Source organism: Lipophrys pholis (genome assembly GCF_963383615.2).
Source record: "Lipophrys pholis genome assembly, chromosome: 10".
Classification (NCBI taxonomy): Eukaryota; Metazoa; Chordata; class Actinopteri; order Blenniiformes; family Blenniidae; genus Lipophrys; species Lipophrys pholis.
In genome coordinates, this window is record NC_137640.1 from 13,107,022 (window position 1) to 13,128,257 (window position 21,236).

Here is a 21,236-nt window from a genome sequence, read left to right on the forward strand (position 1 = left end):
CAACATAAAAAAAAAAAGAGGAAGGAGGAAGAGAGGAAGGCAATTGAACAGTTTGATAGCATATTCTGTGTTTGGAAGAGAGTTTTCTCTGTGCAAACCACCAGGCCTATTTGATGGTTGGCTGGACTCCTCTGTGGCAGAGTTTTGCTGCAGATATTAGTCGAAGCAGTCAGATGTTGAGGTCAATGGAAAACAGTTTACAAACTCACCCATGGGACTTGGAAGTCGGGACCAAAGGGCATCAAGGTGCCAGGAGGAACGGAGAGAAACATACTCTTGTTATTTTTACAACTTCCTCATGTTATCCTTGTACCTTGTTTTCATATCTATTATTTTTCTTTCTCTTTTTCACCTGTTTAATTTGCTGTAAGATTTTCCTAGAACAGTAGCATGACCGACAGTTGTTTTTGTAGATTGTGTCCTTATCAGCTATAGGTCATGTCATTTTGACATTTGAAGCAAAAAAAAAAAAAAGGTTTTCTTTGTTGTTGTTTGATCTCAACATCATCATCATGAGCATGTCATGTGTCATTCAAATCAAACAGTTGCGACCCAATGTCATAACCATTACAAAATATTGTAATAAAAAAAACAGGAACTTGCACCATTGACCAAGTCTTTAAAGAGTTTAAAATGAGCCAGTTAGACCCACATAAACCTATCACTGAAGTCATCTTTCTCACAATATGGCACAGCTGACATATTTCCTCTTTGCTCAGAGAAATATTTGGCTGCTTGACCTGCGGGATGTTCGAATGCTGAGTCTCAGTGGGACTGACAATACTAGAAGCCTTTCGACTATTTGACGTCCTTTTTGGCCCATGAATAATTTTTCTGCTTCGTAAGCTCTGTCTCTCTGTGTCTAGCTCTCTCCTAACACTCCTCTCCTCTCTTGCTGTCAAAGATGAGTAACTCTATCTATGCTGGGTATGTGACCAGATGTTCAACTCTGCATAACCCATGGATAGATAATCCAGGCAGATCATAGCTTGAGTCCCACCTCAACTCTTACTGACAACACTGATGTTATCACCATCACTTTAACATTACTTGGAAATTGGGTTGTTCACTTGTCAGAACCTCCTGATGCATCACCGAGTTGTATACTATATTAGCACTTTATTTAATAGTACATTAGTGGAAGTGTTTTCACATCAACCAATAGCTGTGTGCTTGTAGATATAATGAAAGGCAGCGGTGGATTATCCTCAGATACCTGCACAGTTCTAGGCAGAGTAAACTTTTAGCTTTGAGCTGGTAAAGAGAAATATCATTCACACTATTTTTGGGAAAATATCCATGCAAGGCCAAAATTATTGTTTTTTTGTCACGTCATTAACAATATTGGTAAAACACATCATTAAGAGCAGAGACTTCCAATCTGGGGTATCAGACACAATTGGTGGCGTGAAAAAGAGCCGGTCTCATGGATTCTGATGCTTTAACTGCTATGAGATTGTTAAATGTTGATTTACACATGTAAAAGAAAAAAACTCATGCAACAGTTTCTAGATTATTGAGCAGACCTCCACCTCCTGACGTGACATCTTTGGGGAATCTTCGGGGCTGCAAGAAAAAAAAGTTGTCATGCAATAATTGGAAGTATACAGCAGACCACAGAAAAGACTTTAATGATAATTATCAGGAGAATGAGCTGGTGGTGCATATAAGATTTAAATGTACATTCCTGTATTGTGCACATGAGCAAACCCCTCCTTATATTCACCCCAAAGTGAGGTAAATTTCTTGAATAGTGACCGAACAACCTACAAAACCAATTCCCTGTCCTCTCATATTCTTTTGTGTGCACAGAGGCCACTGCCCCAGCCAGGGCAGTCAAACCTCTGAACTCCATTACATAATGACAGAGGAAGTCATTCATCAGCGCAGTGAAGTGGGATGGAACCCAACTCTGTCCCCTTTTTTCTTTCTCACTATCTGAGGAAGCTGTAGCTTCCAGTGTTGTGGGGTGACAGCACAAGGAGTCTGAATTGTTTTTGTAAGCCTAAATCAGTTTGTGAAAGACTCGGGAGGCCATCCAGAGGGCTCTAAACTGCATATGTGTGTGTCTCTATCTAATGATTTATTGCGACAAATGATCAGCCGTAGGCAAACAACAACCAAGCCACCCGCCTGTCCACAAAAACTAACAAACAAACAAATAGAGGGCAGAGATAAACAGGCTGTCACGCAGAGTGATAGCTCAGTTTAAGGTAATCAATCACAGTTCGACAGGCCGAGATCAGTGTGAGTCCAGTTAGTTGTGATCAACGACTCAGACTGCATCCCAGAGTGTGTCGATATTCCGGCAAGTATCAGCACTTTCATGCATGCCTGCACACCAACCCGCATTCATGGGAGTGTGAACACATGTTTTTGGCATGAGTTTATAGTGTTGTTGCCAGTCTGCCTGTCATGATTGTGTGTTCCACAGAGAGCAAGTGTGTGGGATGTAACCCAAGCTGGAGCAGCACAACACAGCAGCCTGTTCAAAGGCCTGTTTGTATTATTACAGCTTGTCCAGCTGCTCAGGACAGACAAACAAGACTTAGAGCTCTGAGCTACAAAACACAGACCTCCCACCCCATTGTAGAAACCCCTGTGGTCCAGCCCAGCCCAACACTGTGGACTGGAAATGGACAAACAGACGCCCACAAATAGACAAACTGCCACCCATGAGGGGAAGTTTTATCCAAAAAGAATGAAGAACACATGCAAATTCAACTTAACAACATAGGGAAAGGGCTCAGTTGTCCTTTGTACTTTTAGTAAAAAAAAGAAATAGAGAAAAAATTGGACCATCAGTATAATTTCTGCTGAATTTCAACAAAATTTGGCTTCTTGTTTCACAATGAGCCTCCCTTATTCGTAACACTTCATTATTCTTGTTAGATAGGCTTTTCCATAATGTTGTTTTGTTTCCAAATTGTTCATGTTTATTTGCAAAGAGGAGATATGGTGTACGTAGGTCAACATTTGTACAGCAAGAGCCCATTGAACCTCACAGCTCCATTCTTTCTCTGTGACTCGTATGGAAAGAGCTTATACATTTCTACCGTACAGTGTGATGTGTAATGTAACCTCCTGTCAAAATATTGGATCTCCATTCCACATTTGCTTCTCAAATCTCGCATACTACTTTGAGCAATCACCCTAAAAACAAAATATTGCTTTATATACACAGCGATTGACTTAGAAAGCCGAGGGAAAATTAATGCTTGTGTTTTTAGTGCAGGCTTTTTGCTGGCAATATTTCTTCTCGGTGTGTACACAGTGTGCACTCTGTTGCCCTCCAAACAGCTCTCTCCTCTGGAGAGCTCCCCAAATGGATCTGATTGTGGTGATTAAGATCAAAGTAAGATAACACCGTCACACCCTCACACCTTTTGCTCTTTCGCCTTCTCTACTCCAGCGTTCTTGTGCCCGTCTTATGCCCGGCATCATCCTCTGAAACCTTTTTATCTCTTGTCTTCCATCCTCTTCATTGCTCCATTCCTCATCCATTCCGCTCTCCTCCCCTCTCCTCGTGCTCCTGATCGTTTTCTGACTCAGAGTCCCTGTGTGCCTGTATGTAACATCAGTAAAGCTGTCAGGCAGCCAGGCCAAGGTAAACAGCCCAGTGCCGGGTTCAGGGGTGACGGGGGCTGAGATGTTTTTCCTCAGGAACCCAGGGACCCCTGAAGGCTTCTGGCTGGGTCCTGGGAGGGGCTGGGGGTTGAGGAAAGATGATCAGTTGCCCCCCAAAAGAATACACAAAGACTAGTCTCTCGTTTTTCTCTCTTGATCTCTACATACTCATCTTTTTTTTTTCTCCCCATCACTCTCTTTTTGTGGATTTTCCTCTCTGCGTATGCCGTGTATATGGCTCCTCAACGCAATTTCCTTCACACATAAACAATAATTTATCAGTACTGTCACATACTTCTACATTCAAAGTTTTGTACCTAAATTAGTCCTGTGTTGCTACTAAAGAAACACATACATCTTTGCCTTTATATAAATAGATATATATTCAATATACTCACTTTGCGGTATGTATAAGACTTTGAAATCAGAATACTTTTTTTTATTTCTGTGAGGATATACGATAGCATTTTTAAACTTAGATGTCGGGTTTTGGCTCCATGTGCTTCGAAAGGTCTTCAGCAAATACATAATTTTACTTGAAAAGGTAGAAAAAGTGTAAGAGGAGGACCAAGTGGAGCAGTTTTCTTAACTGGAGGAAAGGAGAAGTAGAGAAATATATATGGAAAACAAGGAGTTAAAGGGTGAATAACAAAAGGATACATGGAGAAAGATGTGAGGTGATATTCCTCACCCTGGCGTGACCTGTCTCAGCCCCAGTGAGCTGCTCCCTCTGAGGGAGGCAGACGGCACAAAGGGTGAGAGCAAGATGGGGAACATCCAGAGGTTGCAAATCAGAAGCAGCATTGAAAGTATTACATTTGGGACCAAGGGAGACAGTAAGCTGGGAATGAAAAGAGATAGAACATCTTCCAAGGTAGGAAAACCTGGGAGAAGAGGTGACACTGTTGGTGTACAAAACAAGAGGAAATAGGTGTTTAGAGCAATTGAGGAAGTAAGAGAAGAAATGCAACAAGTAGAGAGAAAAATTGTTGAATGAAGAGGGATGATGGCGAAGCCAAGAAAAGCATGTTGAATTGAATTAGAAGAGGGAGAGCCAGCAAGCAAACCAAGAGGAGAGGAAAGCAAGGGCGCAAGAGGAAGAGGGGGACCATTACCCTTCCTACATCAGCCATTACATCCCTCGGTGGCCATTAGGGGGTTGGGGTGCGGGGGGGCATCACAGAGTGGACGGGAAGATAAGAGTAATCAGTGAGTATATTGATTAAAATATTTAAAAATATATAGATGCATCCACTGATTCTATTCTAATCTTTTCCCGAATGTATGTCAGAAAATATTTTCATCGCCAATCTTATATTTTGAAACAGTAGCAATAAATAAAGCAGGCAAATGTTTCACTTAGATGCAATTATTTAGTTGATTTAAAATAAAATAAAATTCTTTCACAATATAGAAAAGTAACCATTCACATTCTTTAGCGTATATAATGTTTACAATGTCCTGTAGATGCAAATGTCTGAAGGTTAATACGAACATAAATCTCAGCTCTTTCAGTTTTGTCATTCACCCACCGTCTCAATCTGACTTCTGTTTGGTGTCGTTCTCTACAAGAACTCGTGCCTCTACCTGCAGCATTGAGTTCTCTTCCCCCTCACCTTCCGCTTCTCATATATTCTTCCTGCTGCTGTTTCCCAGCAGCCCCCTGTCTTCCTGTTGCTGCTCCTCATCAATCCCACGCCGCCACAATGGCCTGTGACAGCACACTGACAGGCCTGCCAGCCCGACAGCTTGACTCAACCTGCCAGTCTACAATATAGAAGAGGACAAACAGACATGAACATGTACCACTCCCCTTCCCTCCTCCCCAAACCTTGTTGGCGCCTGGCCGTGTCCTGTCTCTCGCAATCAGAGCCGGCTGGCCCATTCGGCAAAAGAGGCAAATGCTAAAGGCGCCGTGGCCTCCAGGGGACGCTTCAAAATCTGTATAATTATATTAAAACAAATTATTACTAGTAACTTGTAAAATCGAAAAGTTGACATTGATTCATATGTATAGCAATGGCCAATTAAAATGACTACAAATGATATAACCAATAAGTTGTTTTGTATATTTTATTTAGCGTTCCTATATAGCTATTGCATAGTGCAAATGTAGATTATTTAGGAGTTATTATCTAAATTGCTTTTGACTATAATGTATTATTATTTGTTCACTTATTTACAGGATTTTTATTTTTTGATCTTTATATTGTATTTCAGAGGAGGGGCTTTCTATCTATTTGTAATTTGTTAAGCATGTAGATTAGGTGCATGCCATCATTTAGATTAAAAACAATGGTTAAAAACAATACTGCTCCATTTATTTTTTTAGAGCAGATGTAAATTGCAGATGGAAGAGGGCGCTGTATAAAATCTGGCCTAGTGCACCGCGTTGGTTAGGGCCAGCTCTGCTTGCGATCCACACTTGTTTCTCTGAGGCGAGGCCACTATACCGCCTCACTTGCCTAATGGATCCAACCCAGTTTATTTTGCTCTGCAAATGTTATGGTGCTGCTTGATATATGAAACGATTGGTCTGGAGGACTGTTCAACACATTTGCCAAGACTGAACAGTTAAATTGACTGCTATTACAATTTATTTAGATGTTTATGACCCCAAAGCGCTTCAATGTATTACTCTGTTCAGCTGAAACCTTTTGTTGTGCTTTTATGAAGACATATTTTTTTGACATTTAAACATCATTCAGAAAAATCAAATGTTACTTCTTAAATTCATAAAGAACACACTAAACATTGTAAATGTTACATCTGTGCAGGCTGTCGTGTCCAAACTGTCTGTATGTACAGGGCAGAATATCAGTGTAGTGGTAAACACTCTTTCCTCACAGTTTAATATCAAGTTCAGAGTCTTTCTTTGTTGGGTTTTCATGTTCATCCTTTGTTTTCTCTATAGGCACTCAGCTTTCTCCCAAAATCCAGAGTTATGTGTCTTCAGTTAATATATTCACAGTTGTCTATAATTATTGGGTTTTTTTTGTGTTGGCCCTAAAAAGGACTGGTGATCCGTTCTTCCTTCAAACCCATTGGAATAAATTCAGTACAGAAGTTGGATGGACGATGTTTAGAAGTGTAGAGATACACAGTCTAAGCTTAACTGTCTTACAATAGTATGATATTTATTTTTATATTGTAATGGTCTCATGCAACAGCATGTTTTCATTATACACTGCCACTTTCATGATGTTGCATTGTTTCAATATGCTGTACAAGCTGAGTAGTAAATGACTGAGGCTGTTTTATCTTTTTTTTGTGGTGTTGAGTAATGTCTAATGTCGTCTCCATCTCAAACAACTTAGTTTCACAAACGATGCCAAGCAATTTTCTTGTAGTTTCTGTGTTTTGTTTTTTTTTTTAAAGTGATGTTTCTTATTTTCAAGCCAAGCCACAAACCGTCCATAAAGTTGTTATTCTAAATACTATGTGGATCTTGAATTTAAGTTTATGGTTTGTCACTGATAATTAGTTTTTTCCATCGGAAAACAACTTTTTTAAGCATTAAAATACGGAATTAAAACAAAATCCAACTTAGAAATGTTTCAGGCAAATTAGGCTGCGTTCATCAAATCATCGAAGTTATAGTCAGTTTACTGACTTGGGATCACCCCAATGATCCAAACATTGATGTGAGCGGGAACTCCTAAATTATTTTCCACTTGGTGTTTGCCACTTTGTTGATCAAGTTCAATGAGATAAACAGAATTAATTTAAAGATTACATGGTTTGAGAACATCAGCCATGTTTGGATTGTTCCGTGAACATGCAGGGAGAACATGCAAACGCTACACAATCAGAGGCTTCTCATTGTAAGTCAAAAGTGCTCGCTCCTGCACTGCATTGCCACTAGTAAACAATATAATGCAAAATTATTTCAAGGAAAACACTAGATTTAGGATAAACGCTCAGTGCCTAGCCCTACAAACATGGTGTCGACACACATGAAGCTCTAGTTCGCCCTGAAAACTGTCTTCATGTTCGTTGGTGTCAGGTTGATTGAAGTGGTCATAAAGAATAGCACCTCCATGGATTTTGGAATACGCACCCTTAAAGTGTTGTCAAGTTGTCATAGGTAACTAAATTTGCGAAATATTGGACTGTGGAGTTAAGCATATCTTGACTACGACTTGTTTAGATTCAGACAGCTGTCACAAATGTAAGCATGTGTAGGTGGCACTCTCTGAAACATAGCTTCACCAATCTGTCTAACTCTGCTTTTGCTCCCTCTCTCTCTCTGTCTCTCTCACATACACTCTCACATACCCACTCTTGATCTACTTAGATCTGCAACATCTAACTGCCACTTAACCTCACTTTCTCTACTTACCCATCTGCTCGCCCCTTCAGCTTCCAATCCATCATCCAGCCGCGCCTCTAGCCCTGTGAAATGACTCTACTAGTCATGAACAACATTAACCTTCCCCCATTCAAATGCACACACACACACACACACACACACACACACACACACACACACACACACACACACACACACACACACACACACACACACACACACAGAGCATGTGATCAGATGCCCCTTTACCTCTACTTAGAGTGCAATCTCAAGCTACTTCACCCCTACATCAGCCTCTCACTGTGGAGGCTGTTGTTTCTCTTCTCTACTTTCCCTTCTTTATGTGTGATGTTTCTGCTCTGTAAGGGGCCTCAGAGTGGCCTTATCATCTTTGGTTTTTTCATTTGGCTCGCCTTTGAACCTGGGTTTTCTGTTAACTTGTTTGCAAACACGCACAGACACACTCTTTCACGCACGGTTATACACTCGCAGATGTAAAAATACACTCCATTTATGGTGCATCAGTGCTAATTGAATTTTGGCATTCAAGCCCTGGTGCAGAGAACAAAACACACACACACACACACACACACACACACACACACACACACACACACACATGCATTTATTTAGAATCAAACACAACGTGTCACATCTGTTCTATTTAAATGACTCATCGTTAATGCAAAAGGATAAAACAGCATATATTGGAATTTTTCCCATGCCTGTTTACTTTTCAGAGTCAGTTTGATACATACGATGCTTTTCAACACATGTTTATGTTCTGAAGAGCAGTTTTAGTAAAGGAACATATACTGGAATGTTTTCTAGCTGATAATGAATGCTTACATTTAACTACAAATAAGTGAGGAAATTGAGCAGTCGGTCAAAACTGTAAATCTGATTTACAGACTTTAAGACTGTCTCAACATACTCGAGGGGAGAACGTGTTTACACAATATTGTCTTGTGTTTTTGAGCGTTATTTCAGTGTTTTCATCTCACTGAAATTTAACACCATGACCTTCACCACTGGCTTTCTTTTCAGTCAAATACAATGAATGTCCTTTAAAGCCGAACCATCATTTAAAAGGAGGGGAAAAAAAAAAAAAAAGAATATCAAAAGGTAATTTTTGAATGGAAGTCTTTCTTTTCTCTGTTCCTCTTAATCCATATCTCTCAGTCTCTTGATGTTTTCTTTCCTCCGTCAAGGGGCTGCTCAGAGGCTGTGTTGCTCCTGACTGTAACTGATGTTGTGGCTTCTCAGGGCTCTTATGTCCTGAACATTCATATAGGCCTATATTGTGTGCACTTCCAAAGGCAACTGTTGTGTCAGTCGCGCACAAAACAAGGCATTCTCAGTTTCTTTCTTTTCAGTCACTCTCCGCTGTAAATAACAACAATGACAAGAAAAAGAAAAAAAGATAATGACAAGTAAAGCTCTAATTGTTTTGCTTTTATGCAGTTTCTTGTGGTTTTGTGTCGGACATCAAAACCACAGTTAAACTGGTGTGAATTGAAAAATGCTCTGCAAACGTTTTAAGGAACTTCACAGCAGATGGTAAAACATCCGCACCTGGCAGCTCAACATTACTGGATTGCTTGAAGTCACAGATCAAATGGAGACAGGACAGTATTGACCTGTGGCACATATTATTGTTTGTGATAATAGTCAAATAACTATTTGATTTCAACATATTGAATTTACCTGTAATGTTCAAAACGTTTTGCAGGTGCATTGTTGCAGGTGCATTCTATATGAAATCCGAACCACACCGCGCTTGTAATTTCTAATAATTGTTAAAAAAACAAACAAACAAACAAACTTTTCGAGTAGCTTATATTTAAAGTCATCTAAACTACGTCATTTGTAAACCAAAACTTTGTTGTAACAAAAGAAAACGATGTGTTTTATGCGCACTGAAACGATAGAGCTGCCCGAGAGGCTGACACTGTCACCTGACAGATGGTCCCGTGTCCACATGCGGTTTCCTCTGTGTATGCACGCGCTGTACTGCGGGTGTGCTCACAGTGCTCATGTTCACGGTCTGCAGAGCTCCCTGCACAGCGATCCTGCCCAGTGCGAGTATCAGATCGACGTTGGTGGCTTGAGTGAGAAGCTGCGCTCAGGAGGCGAGAGTTTGGAAGTTGAGGGACTCCGCTCGGGGAGGAGGAGGAGGAGGAGGAGGAGGAGGGAGACCGGGCCGGGTGGGGTGGTGGTGTGGAAGGGGGTCAGCGAGGAGAGATGGTAAAGATAGAAATGGACAGCTTGGACACAATGTCTGATGGCAGTTCCAGCTGAGAAAACAAAAAATACCCAAGGAACACTAAAACCTGAGTGGGGGAAATATGTCGGTCTGGCGTGAGGTCAGGTTCCCCACCATATCTAATTCAATTTTACAAACTGTAAGAAAACACGCTGCTGCTGCTGCTCTCCCAACACTGCTGCAAATATATCAATTTTTACACTTCGTAACCAAATTATTTTCCTTTTGCAATCATTCAAGCCGGTGGATGAGATAATACGTCATTATTATTATTATTATTATTATTATTATTATTATTATTATTATTATTATTATTATTATTATTATTATTATTATTATTATTATTGTTAAGGCTTTTGTCCTTTTTCTGAAATAAGTGAGCTTGTATTCTATATAATTAAAAATAAATGCATGGCCTATATTCTGTCGATAATTAGGATTAAAATAAAATTAATAAATAAAGCAGCTTGGAGCTTTCAAGTTATATCAACAAACTATTCGAACAAGGTTCAATTCACATTTTCAGGAAAGTGTGATATGCAGGGGTTGATTTTGTTCTTTTCACTCTCTGATATTAAGCCTGGAGTTGAGCCGATGGGACTTATTCTTGCACTGTATCTTGCACTGAATGCAGTCCTTTATGAAAAGGCCACAAGAGGCTGCATGCCGTACAGAGCTGCATGCACTCGTGCTGGTGGTCTGGTCAGGCCTGGTAAAGACATTAGTGCAGCATTCTGGGAGAACGGGGAGTCCCATAGACAGCGCTCACTTCTCTAAATAAACATTAGTCTTAAAAAGTTTGGCCCCGCGACCTCAGCGTGATCACATTTCACTCTGGATAGTAAACTTCAATTTTATCACGAGGCACCCCCACACACACTTTTTGAAAACACACTTTCACGCTGAAAAAGATTATATGTCAGCTTAAACAAAGTTTCATTTTCACCCTTCTTAAAGGACACAGGAGGCTGCGGTGTCCTTGGTAAAAAAAAAAAAAAAAAGAGAGAAAGAAAGAAAAGAAAAGAAAAAAACCTTCACACCAGACCTGATTTTTGTTTAACTTTACCAATTTCGATCTACGTTTGAAGTATAATCATTATGCTCTTATAAACCATTAGGCTTAAATCAATGAGGATATCAAATGAAACACTTAAATCGTCTCGGTGAGAGCATGTGTGCAATATTTGAGTGGGTTTTAATCGTTAAGTCAATTAAGTTCAATATTCTTAATGTGGAAAAAAATAACCCAATGACTTTAATTTATTGTTTATGCAAGCATGTTTCTCTTGTTATTGTATTTTCTTTTATTGACTTTTAACAAGCATTGATGTCCAGTGAATAAAAACGAAAGTTCAAAACTTCACTGGGGATTTTCGCCTCAAACAATTAAACATCGCCACTGAGCCTATGACTTATTTATTTCACCAACAGCTAACCTTTTCTGTTCCTTTTTTGAAGAAGGAAATGCAGTACGGTTGCTCTCTTCGGAGCATAGGCGCCTGACGCACGCAAACACATTCAAGTCCCACAAATCAACAATTATAAGGTTTAATAAACAGGCCAGAAGAGCTGCCGTTAATCGCAGTGAATCATCTGTGTGAGTCTAACATGCTGGCATCAAAGGTCAAATGGAAGACGCCAGTAAAAGCGCCCACATGACACTGCTGACAGTGTGTGAGAGCCACCAGCAGCAGCTGCGCTTCTCTATCAAAGCGGGAAAGAAAGGTGCTGCAGGCTCTTCTTTTATCCAAAATGACAGAAGAGACTTGAATGTGACCAGGTCGGGCTACCAGTGAAATCTCACAGGCACGATTTCTGTTCCAAAATAGCGTAAATGTGTTGTTACATGATTTTGTTTACTTTTATTTCACCTCACATAATGTTAAATATTGATAAACCTCAAATCCAACACAAATATTGCGAGTTAGAATAGTGGGACCACATAGATCAGTTTGATCTCAACAAATACAATGAGGAATAAAAAGAAGAAAGACGTTTCGTCATTTGCCAGGTTACATAGGAACCAATCCATATAAAAGAAAGGGAAAATAACCTATTTTTCTCATGTGAAGTGTATTTTCTGTATGATGTGTGACTGAAGGGATGTTTATTGTTTGTGATGTCATTGATGTGCGCAACATCATATGTGATATTATAATGAGGCGCTTTGTAGCATGCTGTGCACAGTGTTTCATTTGTGTGTTCCTGTGTAATTTTGTGTCAGATCAGATGACGTTCAACTTGTGTGAACAATCACAAGGAGGCGTGCATGCGATTGGACGCTTCCATTCACATGCAAAGCAGATCCAGCTGTAACGCACGATTATAGCAGGTTCAAATCTGACGCAAAAAACAAAATTGACTTATTAGCATATGTCACTGAGGTAAGGTTAAATCTTCTAGAAGTGTGCACCAGTGTGTTGATCAAAGAAACCATAGATCCCCCCCACCCCGACCCACCCACCCACGCACACACACACACACACACAGATTTTTATTTAATTATTTTTTTTGCGAAATTCATCTTAAAGGCAAGCTGACATAGTTAGAACAATATTTTTATAACGCAACACCAGTTGACTTACAATTAACACACATTATGAGCGCAGAGTTCTGATGTTCTATTTTTTTTTGGGGGGGGGGGGGGTTAAAATAGGCAGTCAGTAAAACCCTGATAAGTGCGTGCGCGTGTGTGCGAGTCTACGCACGCGCGACTCTCCATCCCTCCTCTTTCTTTTCTGCAGCAGGTGCTAGTTTAGCGTGTCAGAGACAGAGGGGGAAAGTTCTTCCAAAGTTAATATTGTGTTTCCAGAGATGATGGGGAGTTCACTGTCCTCGCTTTATTTACCCATTCTAAATTAATTAAGCGGAGGATTCCTCTGTCTGTTGCAAAAACACAGAGGCTGCAGGGAGACCGGGAGCAGCGAGGGGAGGCTGTGATTTATAGCGGCGGTGCAGATATTGGGCCGCGGCTCGCCTCTCCTCCAGGCTGGGGAGCCCCGGACCCAGCCAACATTCCTTTGCTGGGCCGGGGAGGAAGGGTTGTCTGCCGCGTGCACGCGCGTGCACGTACACCTGGGGAGGTTACAGGGGTGTTTGGGTGGTGATAAAGATGTTAAAAATTGGAGACTGATAGGGATTGAAGGTTTTTTTTATATATATATATATATATATATATATATATATATATATATATATATATATATATATATATATATATATATATATATATATATATATATATATATATATATATATATAAAACTTACCGAGGTGTGTGTGTGTGTGTGTGTGTGTGTGTGTGTGTGTGTGTGTGTGTGTGTGTGTGTGTGTGTCCTCCACAAGAGTAAAATGAGAATGGTTTGTTTTCATTATACTCCAGAGTTTATCCAAAATGTGCGGTAGCAGTTTTTATAATTGTGTAGTAAGACCTCAAGGTCTCTGAGGCTTTTCGTTTCAGCCCCGTTATCCTCGAGGTAACGACTAAGAGGTTGTATTTTAATGCTGTATTGAATGTAATGAATGTAATGAAACTACTAAAATATGTTAAGAAGAAAAAGTTAATTGTCTCTTTAAAAAACGGAAAGAAATGAAATTCTGAGTATATTTTAAATATGCTATCAGCTTAGAAACTATTCAGCTTTTTCTGAAAGTTATATATTTACGTTATATTTCATTCAATCTATAGCCTTAACCATTTTATTGTGCAAACTTATATTATATTATATTATATTATATTATATTATATTATATTATATTATATTATATTATATTATATTATATTATATTATATTATATTATTTTTATTTTACTGTGTTGATGTGACTGATTAAACAGTTTGAACTGACCATCGTGACCTTGAAGACGTGGTCGCCTGACATCTTCATTCCCTCCCACACACTCTCGATTTCCTCGTGCTGTCAGCACCCCATCTGTCCTCGTGTCCTTCAAGGTGCAGCAGTGAAAGGTGCATCGATCAGAGACGCACCCTTATTGGCAAGTCAGTGAAAGATTTAAGCAAAAGGATTTGAATTAATCTTCTGCTGTCGTGATTTGTTTACGGTAAAAACATCATCATCATCATTATCATCATCATCATCAACAACGACAATAATATTATTAATTAATCAATCAATAACAACAACAACAACAACAATAATAATAATAATAATAATAATAATAATAATAGAAAACCAAACAAGTGCGAAATAAAAATCATGACAGATAAATGTATACCCATTTTGACACGTGAAGCCTGTGAGTAAACTCAAGAGGAACATACTGTATTAAGGGTTTAAGGCTGCTTACGCCCAAACAAGGCATATGGAAGTGGTTTAGAAGAGACGTTGATTGTCTTGAAATTTATGAATCTTTTTTATGGTAACTGTTGAGTCATTTGGCTGTCACTTCACATATCGCTCATTTCTTTCTTCGTTTCATAAAACGTCACGAAAGATGACAAACGCAGTTCTGGTGCATATGAAAAGGCGCACTTTGAAACTGTGGGTGGTCTTCAAATGAAACTAACTTAAACTTAAATCTTTATTTAAAAAAAAAAAATGATATTCAGTTTTAAAATGCTTAGTAGCTATGTTGTCCCATTTTGTGTGTTTGTATTTAGAAAAGAAGGCGAGTGTTCTTAAAGATGACACGTTGAATAAACCCGGATATCCGATCTGATGTGTGCGCTCTGTGTGTTGCTTCGAGGAAGAGAAGCAGAGTCCAGGTCTATTCTGGTTACAGGCCTGTAATCTTGCAGCAGGGACGGTCGGTGTTCGGTGCGCATGTGAGCTGAAAATCCATACAAATGAGTTTGGTCTCAAATCTTCCGTTTTCAAAGCCTGTTGCCTCGATCTGAACCTCCCCGGGGCGGATGTGCCGCATGAGTATGCGTTATGCCATGTGTCTGGTGATTTTTATTGGCTCCGTTTTCGTTCCTGTCGTTATTTAAATGTTTTTTTAATCACCTCAGCTAACGCTTGATGTGGATTTTAATGGTCTGATGCGGTACATAATGACTCCCTGACAGGGTGGCTGTGCGGAGCAAACTTCAATAGTTTGCAAATGTTTTTTTCCGCCTCATTTACTTTGTAAAATATATATAGAGGATATCAATTAAGGGGTTGGATTTAGGACGAGATGCGCTGATCAAATTAAATCGCCAAAGTCTTACTCGAATGTTATCGGCTGTCCAATTTCCACTGTCAAAGAAGAGGGTGAAAATAATGGAAATAAAGGCTGGACCGGGATAAAGAAAGTAGTCATGTGTTGGTTTTCGTTTCAAAGATTTTCAGTGAGCTGTGCAGAGGGGAAAACAGAGGAGTCAGCCCTCCCACCCTTCATCCTTAATAATCATCTGTCAAAACACCCACAAACCAATTTAACCATTTGCACACAGATCTGGTACATAAAGGAAGCTTTACACCCCCTTCTGTCTGGAAACATGTGCTCCAACAACTCTAAAAAAGACCAATAGCCTGTTTTCTGTAGCCGGACTAGTCCCACTGCTTCTTTTATATGCACCCCGAGACAACACAGATGACATGAAAGCAGAGCAAACCGAGGGCCTTTTGAGAAGATTGCTTTTCAGGGGCTAAATGTGTGTGGCTGGTCTCACAGGGGACCGCTTGCTGCGCGCACATTCACTCCCCAGGGCCAGGGGTCCACACTGACAACATCAACAAACGGCCAAAAAGCCGCATTATGGTGGATTAGGAACCCGATGAAAAATGCTGCTACAAATTAGCAACGAAAGCCCAAAAGACCGTGGGTATATCCTTGTTCACTTTCAATTACAGACCGCCGAGGCCTGCTAACGTCCCCCCCATTCATTTAGGGCCTTTGTAACTTGTCAGAAAACGGTCTTTTACGAGCGAGCGAGAGCCACACAAGAGGAATGCTTGCTCACTGTTGCGTGATATTCATGAATGTTATTGGCCATATACATCTGGTTGTGTTTGAAACATTTAAAACATTTCGGTGCGTTTCTAACACCCCAGAATAACCCGAATTTACAACGTGCTAAAAACTCTTCCATTGCCAAGGTCCACACATGAATTAGGGTATTTACTTTTAGAGGATCTGCGAGTGGAGCAAACAAGGTTAATATGTTGGGTGGTTACGGTGGATAGAACTTAGTCCTTGAGGTGCAAAGAGATGACAAACATTTTTCTGTGCAACATTTAAAACGAAAACCGGCTACATTTTGCAAGATGACCTTTCCAAGATGTATTAAAATTGGAAGAAAACGCAACATTTGACGTGATTTAATTTATTTCATCTCCTGCTGTTCAACTTATTTATCAGTCTCTATATTCCACTTTTAAAAAAACAAAACAAAACGTAAAACATATATAAATTTTGATTCCACAAACATTTATTATTCTTGTTTTTACAACAGAAAATGACCTATGAACATTTAAGTGTTTATCTATTGGCAACACATGACACACTGTAGGTTTCACATATTAAACTGTGAATAGGACGAACAATTAAAAGGTTGAGAGAGGTATTGCGCTCTTTGATACCAAAAATCACACATAACTTACTTGTCCACCGACAACATAAAATGATATTGTCACAAGTTTACCATGGAGAGAAAATTCAGGTATATATATATATATATATATATATATATATATATATATATATATATATATATATATATATATACATACATACACCTGTTTCTCAGTGTGCTTTCTAATTAAAAACCTGAGTATGCCGTTTTATGTCAGCCTATGTCAACAGTGCCACTTTCTCACGACGCTCAAAATAAAAACCAATATGAATCATAATAAAATTCTCAATTTATACCTATTTAAAACATCGAAAATAATCCCCACAGCAATTGGTGACAGCTTTAATTTATGTTAAAATAGCAGAATTCTTCTTTTGTCGTCCTTCGCTGACATATGAAGGCCTCACGTCAGATTTCAAGCTATCGTTGTTTAAAAAGATTATTCTCTTGTGTGTGTCTCTCATTTGTACACATATTTACAACCCATAAATAAACACGTCTCTCCTCTTGAATTGTCAGGAAACCAGGAGAGCTTCAAAACACTCTTACTTCACCAGAAATACCTTTACCCTCGCATCACATAGATGCCACAAATGGCGTTTTATATAAGATTTACAGATGGCACTCTTGCTGAATTTTTCATATCGCTTTCCTTTTTTCTGTTTTGTTGCTTTTTTTTTAAATAGTTTTTTTTTTTTTTTTTTTTTTTTTTGGTTCGTTTGTTTTGCTTTTTTTTTTTTAGAAAGGACACGTGTTTATATTCTGAGTTTTGCTGGGAAAGGTCTGATTTTGTGGCCCTGGTTGTAATATGCTCTCCTGTGATAAGTTCAAATGACTGGACGCTGAGGCCAGTGCTGGGGTCAACATGGCCAGGATCTGAGCCTGGCTGCTAGGCTGGGCGCTGTATGAAGAAGATGTGGAGTTGGCTGCACCTATGATGTTGTCGATGGAAAACGAAGGCCGACTCTGGGTCCCGGAGTCCGTCTTGATAGGCTGCAGAGAGGGGCTTAATTGAGGGTAAAAAGGCTTTCTTAAATCGGCCCCTAAAAGAGCGGGCAGGTGATGCGGCGCGGGGAATATGGAGGCTGATGAGGGCAAGGTGCAGGGGGCGTTCGGGAAGGGGAATGAACCACCTGTGTGGTGTGGGTGATAAGGGCTGTGAGCTGCATGGAAGTTCTGCAGCTGCAGTCCATAGTTGTATCCATACGGGCCGTATCCAAATCCTGGAAGAAAGCCCCCGGACTCCCTGAGGATTTCATTGCTTTGGTGTCTCTTGAAGCGCTTCCTCCTGCGTAAGAAGCTCCCATTGTCAAACATGTCTGCGGAATCCGGGTCGAGGGTCCAGTAGTTGCCCTTTCCGGGGTTGCCGGGCTCCCGTGGGATTTTCACGAAGCAGTCATTCAGGGAGAGATTGTGGCGTATCGAGTTTTGCCACGCCGGGAATTTTTCTCGATAGTAGGGAAACCTATTACTGATAAACTCACAGATCTCACTGAGAGTTAGGCGTTTCTTGGGGCTCTGCAGGATGGCCATGGTGATTAGGGCGATGTAAGAGTACGGCGGTTTCACAAGTGCACTCTTTCTTGGTTTGTCCCCAATCATGGTCCCGTTGTCTGCTGCGGACCCCAGCTGGTCTGAAGGACACTCGGAGCTGCTGAGTCCGGGAGACGAGCTCCTTTCAGCTGCGCTCTGGGTGTAATTATCGTCCGAGTCATTCTCCAGGTTGAAGTCGTGGTGAATGTATTTTCCGTCTTTTCCAACGGATATGTCACCTCCGACAACGTCAATGTCCACGTCTTCGGACAATGCAGAGCTGTCGGACATATCCGTACCTAAAGTCATCTTTGGAGACGCCGCTTGTCTTCTCCCTCTCCCCCAGATTCCCTCCCTCTCTCTGGTCCAACCAGGCTGCTGAGCGAGAGCGCAGGCACACTCTTCCGGACGATATCACACGCCTTTTAGTGCAGCTTTATCTCCAACTCAATGCGCGCATCGTAATAGAAAGAGATGGACAACTTTTTGACCTGTGATTCTGGCGAGTCCTTGGCATCCGACGCTGGTCAAGCACAGCCGCGCGGGGTTCCGCTGGAAAACTTGTGATTTGCAGGCGTAAAAACACAGTTAATGATCAGCGATCTTGCCCCGATGTGAACTTGCGATTTCTTCAAATGCGCTGTTTACCGCCCGAAACTTCCCTATACTGTTGGTCATTTAAAACGCTACTTTTGGATATCCAAATGTCGTTCCAAAATAGCTTTTACGCACGGGATTGGGTAGGTATCCAGCCAGACTGTCACACTATCTTCCTTCGCTCTCAAAAGGTATTTATAGGACCTCACAGGTCACGTGGTCTTTGAGTCACTGTTACCAGGAACAGGGCTAAATTATCCCATGGTGGGTGATAGTTGGGTTTATCTTTTGAAGACTTAATATACTTAAAATCAAGTCAGATCTTTGATTTGGGTTACGTTCTTATTTATAGTTAATTTTAACTGCCTTTTTTTTATAGAAAACTAAAAAATGAATAAGTAAAATGCGAAAAACGTGCATTCAAATAACGCTTTGCCAGAATTCACTCATCACATTCTCAATAAAGGGTGCTCAATTTGTGATCAGGAATATTTGACTATTGCAGATTTTTCTTGGGTTTGAGAGGTGACCAAGGTGCAAGATGTATAGCTCTGAAGGTGACTGACCATGAAACAGCCTGTAAAATACAAGAATAGAAAGGAAAACGCATTTATATTTGAAGAAAAGCGACTGCACAGACTCAAGCCTATCATATAATTATTGAAAGAGCAACGTAAATACATTTAGTACCGATATTCGGCGTTGAAGGTATAATAACAATAATAATAATAATAATAATAATAATAATAATTACCAATATTAACAATTAAAAAATCCAGTGCATATGATAATAATTTTTTTTCTATTTAAAACTTAATTTTGGTTTAGATTTCAGAACTTCTAATCGAATAATTTTCTTTTTCTATGAGAGCCAAAGTACTTAGTGAATTACAAACGGGGCTTTTTTCTGTTTCGACTCTGTATGAACGGATTGTATTGAACCTAATGGATCGTTTCTTCTCCAACCATTTGTCCTCCATAACTTCTCGTGGGGTTTGATTTCTTTGTGAACAAGTCCTAACATTGTACGTCTGCATTTTCTGCATTCACGAGGGTATAGGCGGCTGCAACCTGCTCCAATTCGTCTTCGTCAGGAGTGAAAGGCCAGTAGATGAATATGTGTCTGTCATGTGTGCGGGCTTATTTAGAGCGGGCGGGCATCCCAGTTCAATAAGCTGCACAAACACCGAGTTGTTTTAATGAGTTCACAGCAGCAATCCATTAATCATGCAGGTCAAATAACACCCAGACATTCAGATGATGAGAGTTTTTGATTCACTTTCTTTTTAAAACATTGTTGTCGTTTCAGCAGTAATTGCTAGGTTTTAATTTGCTCCTGTTTTTGCTTGTTCAAATTGTGATGCAGTTTGTTTTTTAAAATTCATAGATAAAATCCATAAATAAATAAAAAACCAAGTTCAACTCTTAACATGCAACACCTCGAAAAACGTCTCGACTGATCCTCGTACCCTGCTCCCTGACCTGCCTGTCACGAGCCTTTTAAAACCTCTGAAATAGACACACGGGCACTTGTGTGACAGCTGCTCCAGATAGCCGACGCAGTACTTTCTCCATGCAGGACTCATACCTTATTGGTTATTTAGTTAAAGTAATTGTTGTAATGTATCCTGCGCCAATGCCACACATGTAATGCACAACTTTGTTGAATTTGATTAATTGTGCTATATGTGAGAACCACGACGAAAACTACACGGAACACAATTATAGTTCTCCTAATAAATTACAATATAAAATACCATGTTTTAACAAAGGAATAATCACCAGTCTTTTAAATTAGCTGTTTTCATTTACAAGTTTTTTTTTTAAATCTTTCGAAGTGGTCGCCAGGCATCCAAAAAAGGTAATGGCAATACCTGTGCCTTAAATATTTGACTTTTTAATAACTTCCTCACATAAGACATCAGAGATTCCTCCACTGTCAGTAATTAATAATAGAAATAATTTTTCTAAATGGACATGGAGTTCCGTGGCGGCAGTTTATGGTGTTAAGGCGCCCCCTATTGGTACCACTGGAGCATTAAATCGAAGCGCTTAAAACCCAACCCTTACAAATCTTTCACAGTCACCAACACTGACACTGAAGTGGATAACAGAGCACTTTCTGCTGAGCCACTTTCTGCTGAGCCACAAACTGAGGAAGTCGACTTGAAATGGAGGGATCTGTTCTCCAGCTGTCTGATGGAGGCAGTTTTCACTGTTAATTTACTGCAGAAATACACATCTGTGTGATCCCAGCGTTTCCTACAAGACACAACTTGATCTCCAAGTAGTTTTCACTTCTGATGCAAGTGAGTACCAGGATGTTTTCACTGGGTGTTTTCTCAAAACGTTGATAAAGGTAAATTACATTGAACTTTTCA

General features: G+C 40.0%; 2 protein-coding genes across 2 annotated transcripts in view; one reads left to right on the forward strand and one right to left on the reverse strand.

Annotated features, from left to right (window-relative positions):
• The window catches only part of sac3d1 (SAC3 domain containing 1), a 56,628-nt gene that overhangs the window by 16,639 nt on the left and 18,753 nt on the right, over window positions 1–21,236 (forward strand). The window lies entirely within an intron of this gene.
• Window positions 17,464–18,962, reverse strand: foxd2 (forkhead box D2; the record flags this gene model as incomplete). Its single annotated transcript, XM_080472783.1, has 1 exon — window positions 17,464–18,962. Exon 1 carries the CDS (start codon window positions 18,565–18,567, stop codon window positions 17,464–17,466), a length of 1,104 nt encoding a protein of 367 aa, XP_080328909.1. The 5' UTR covers window positions 18,568–18,962.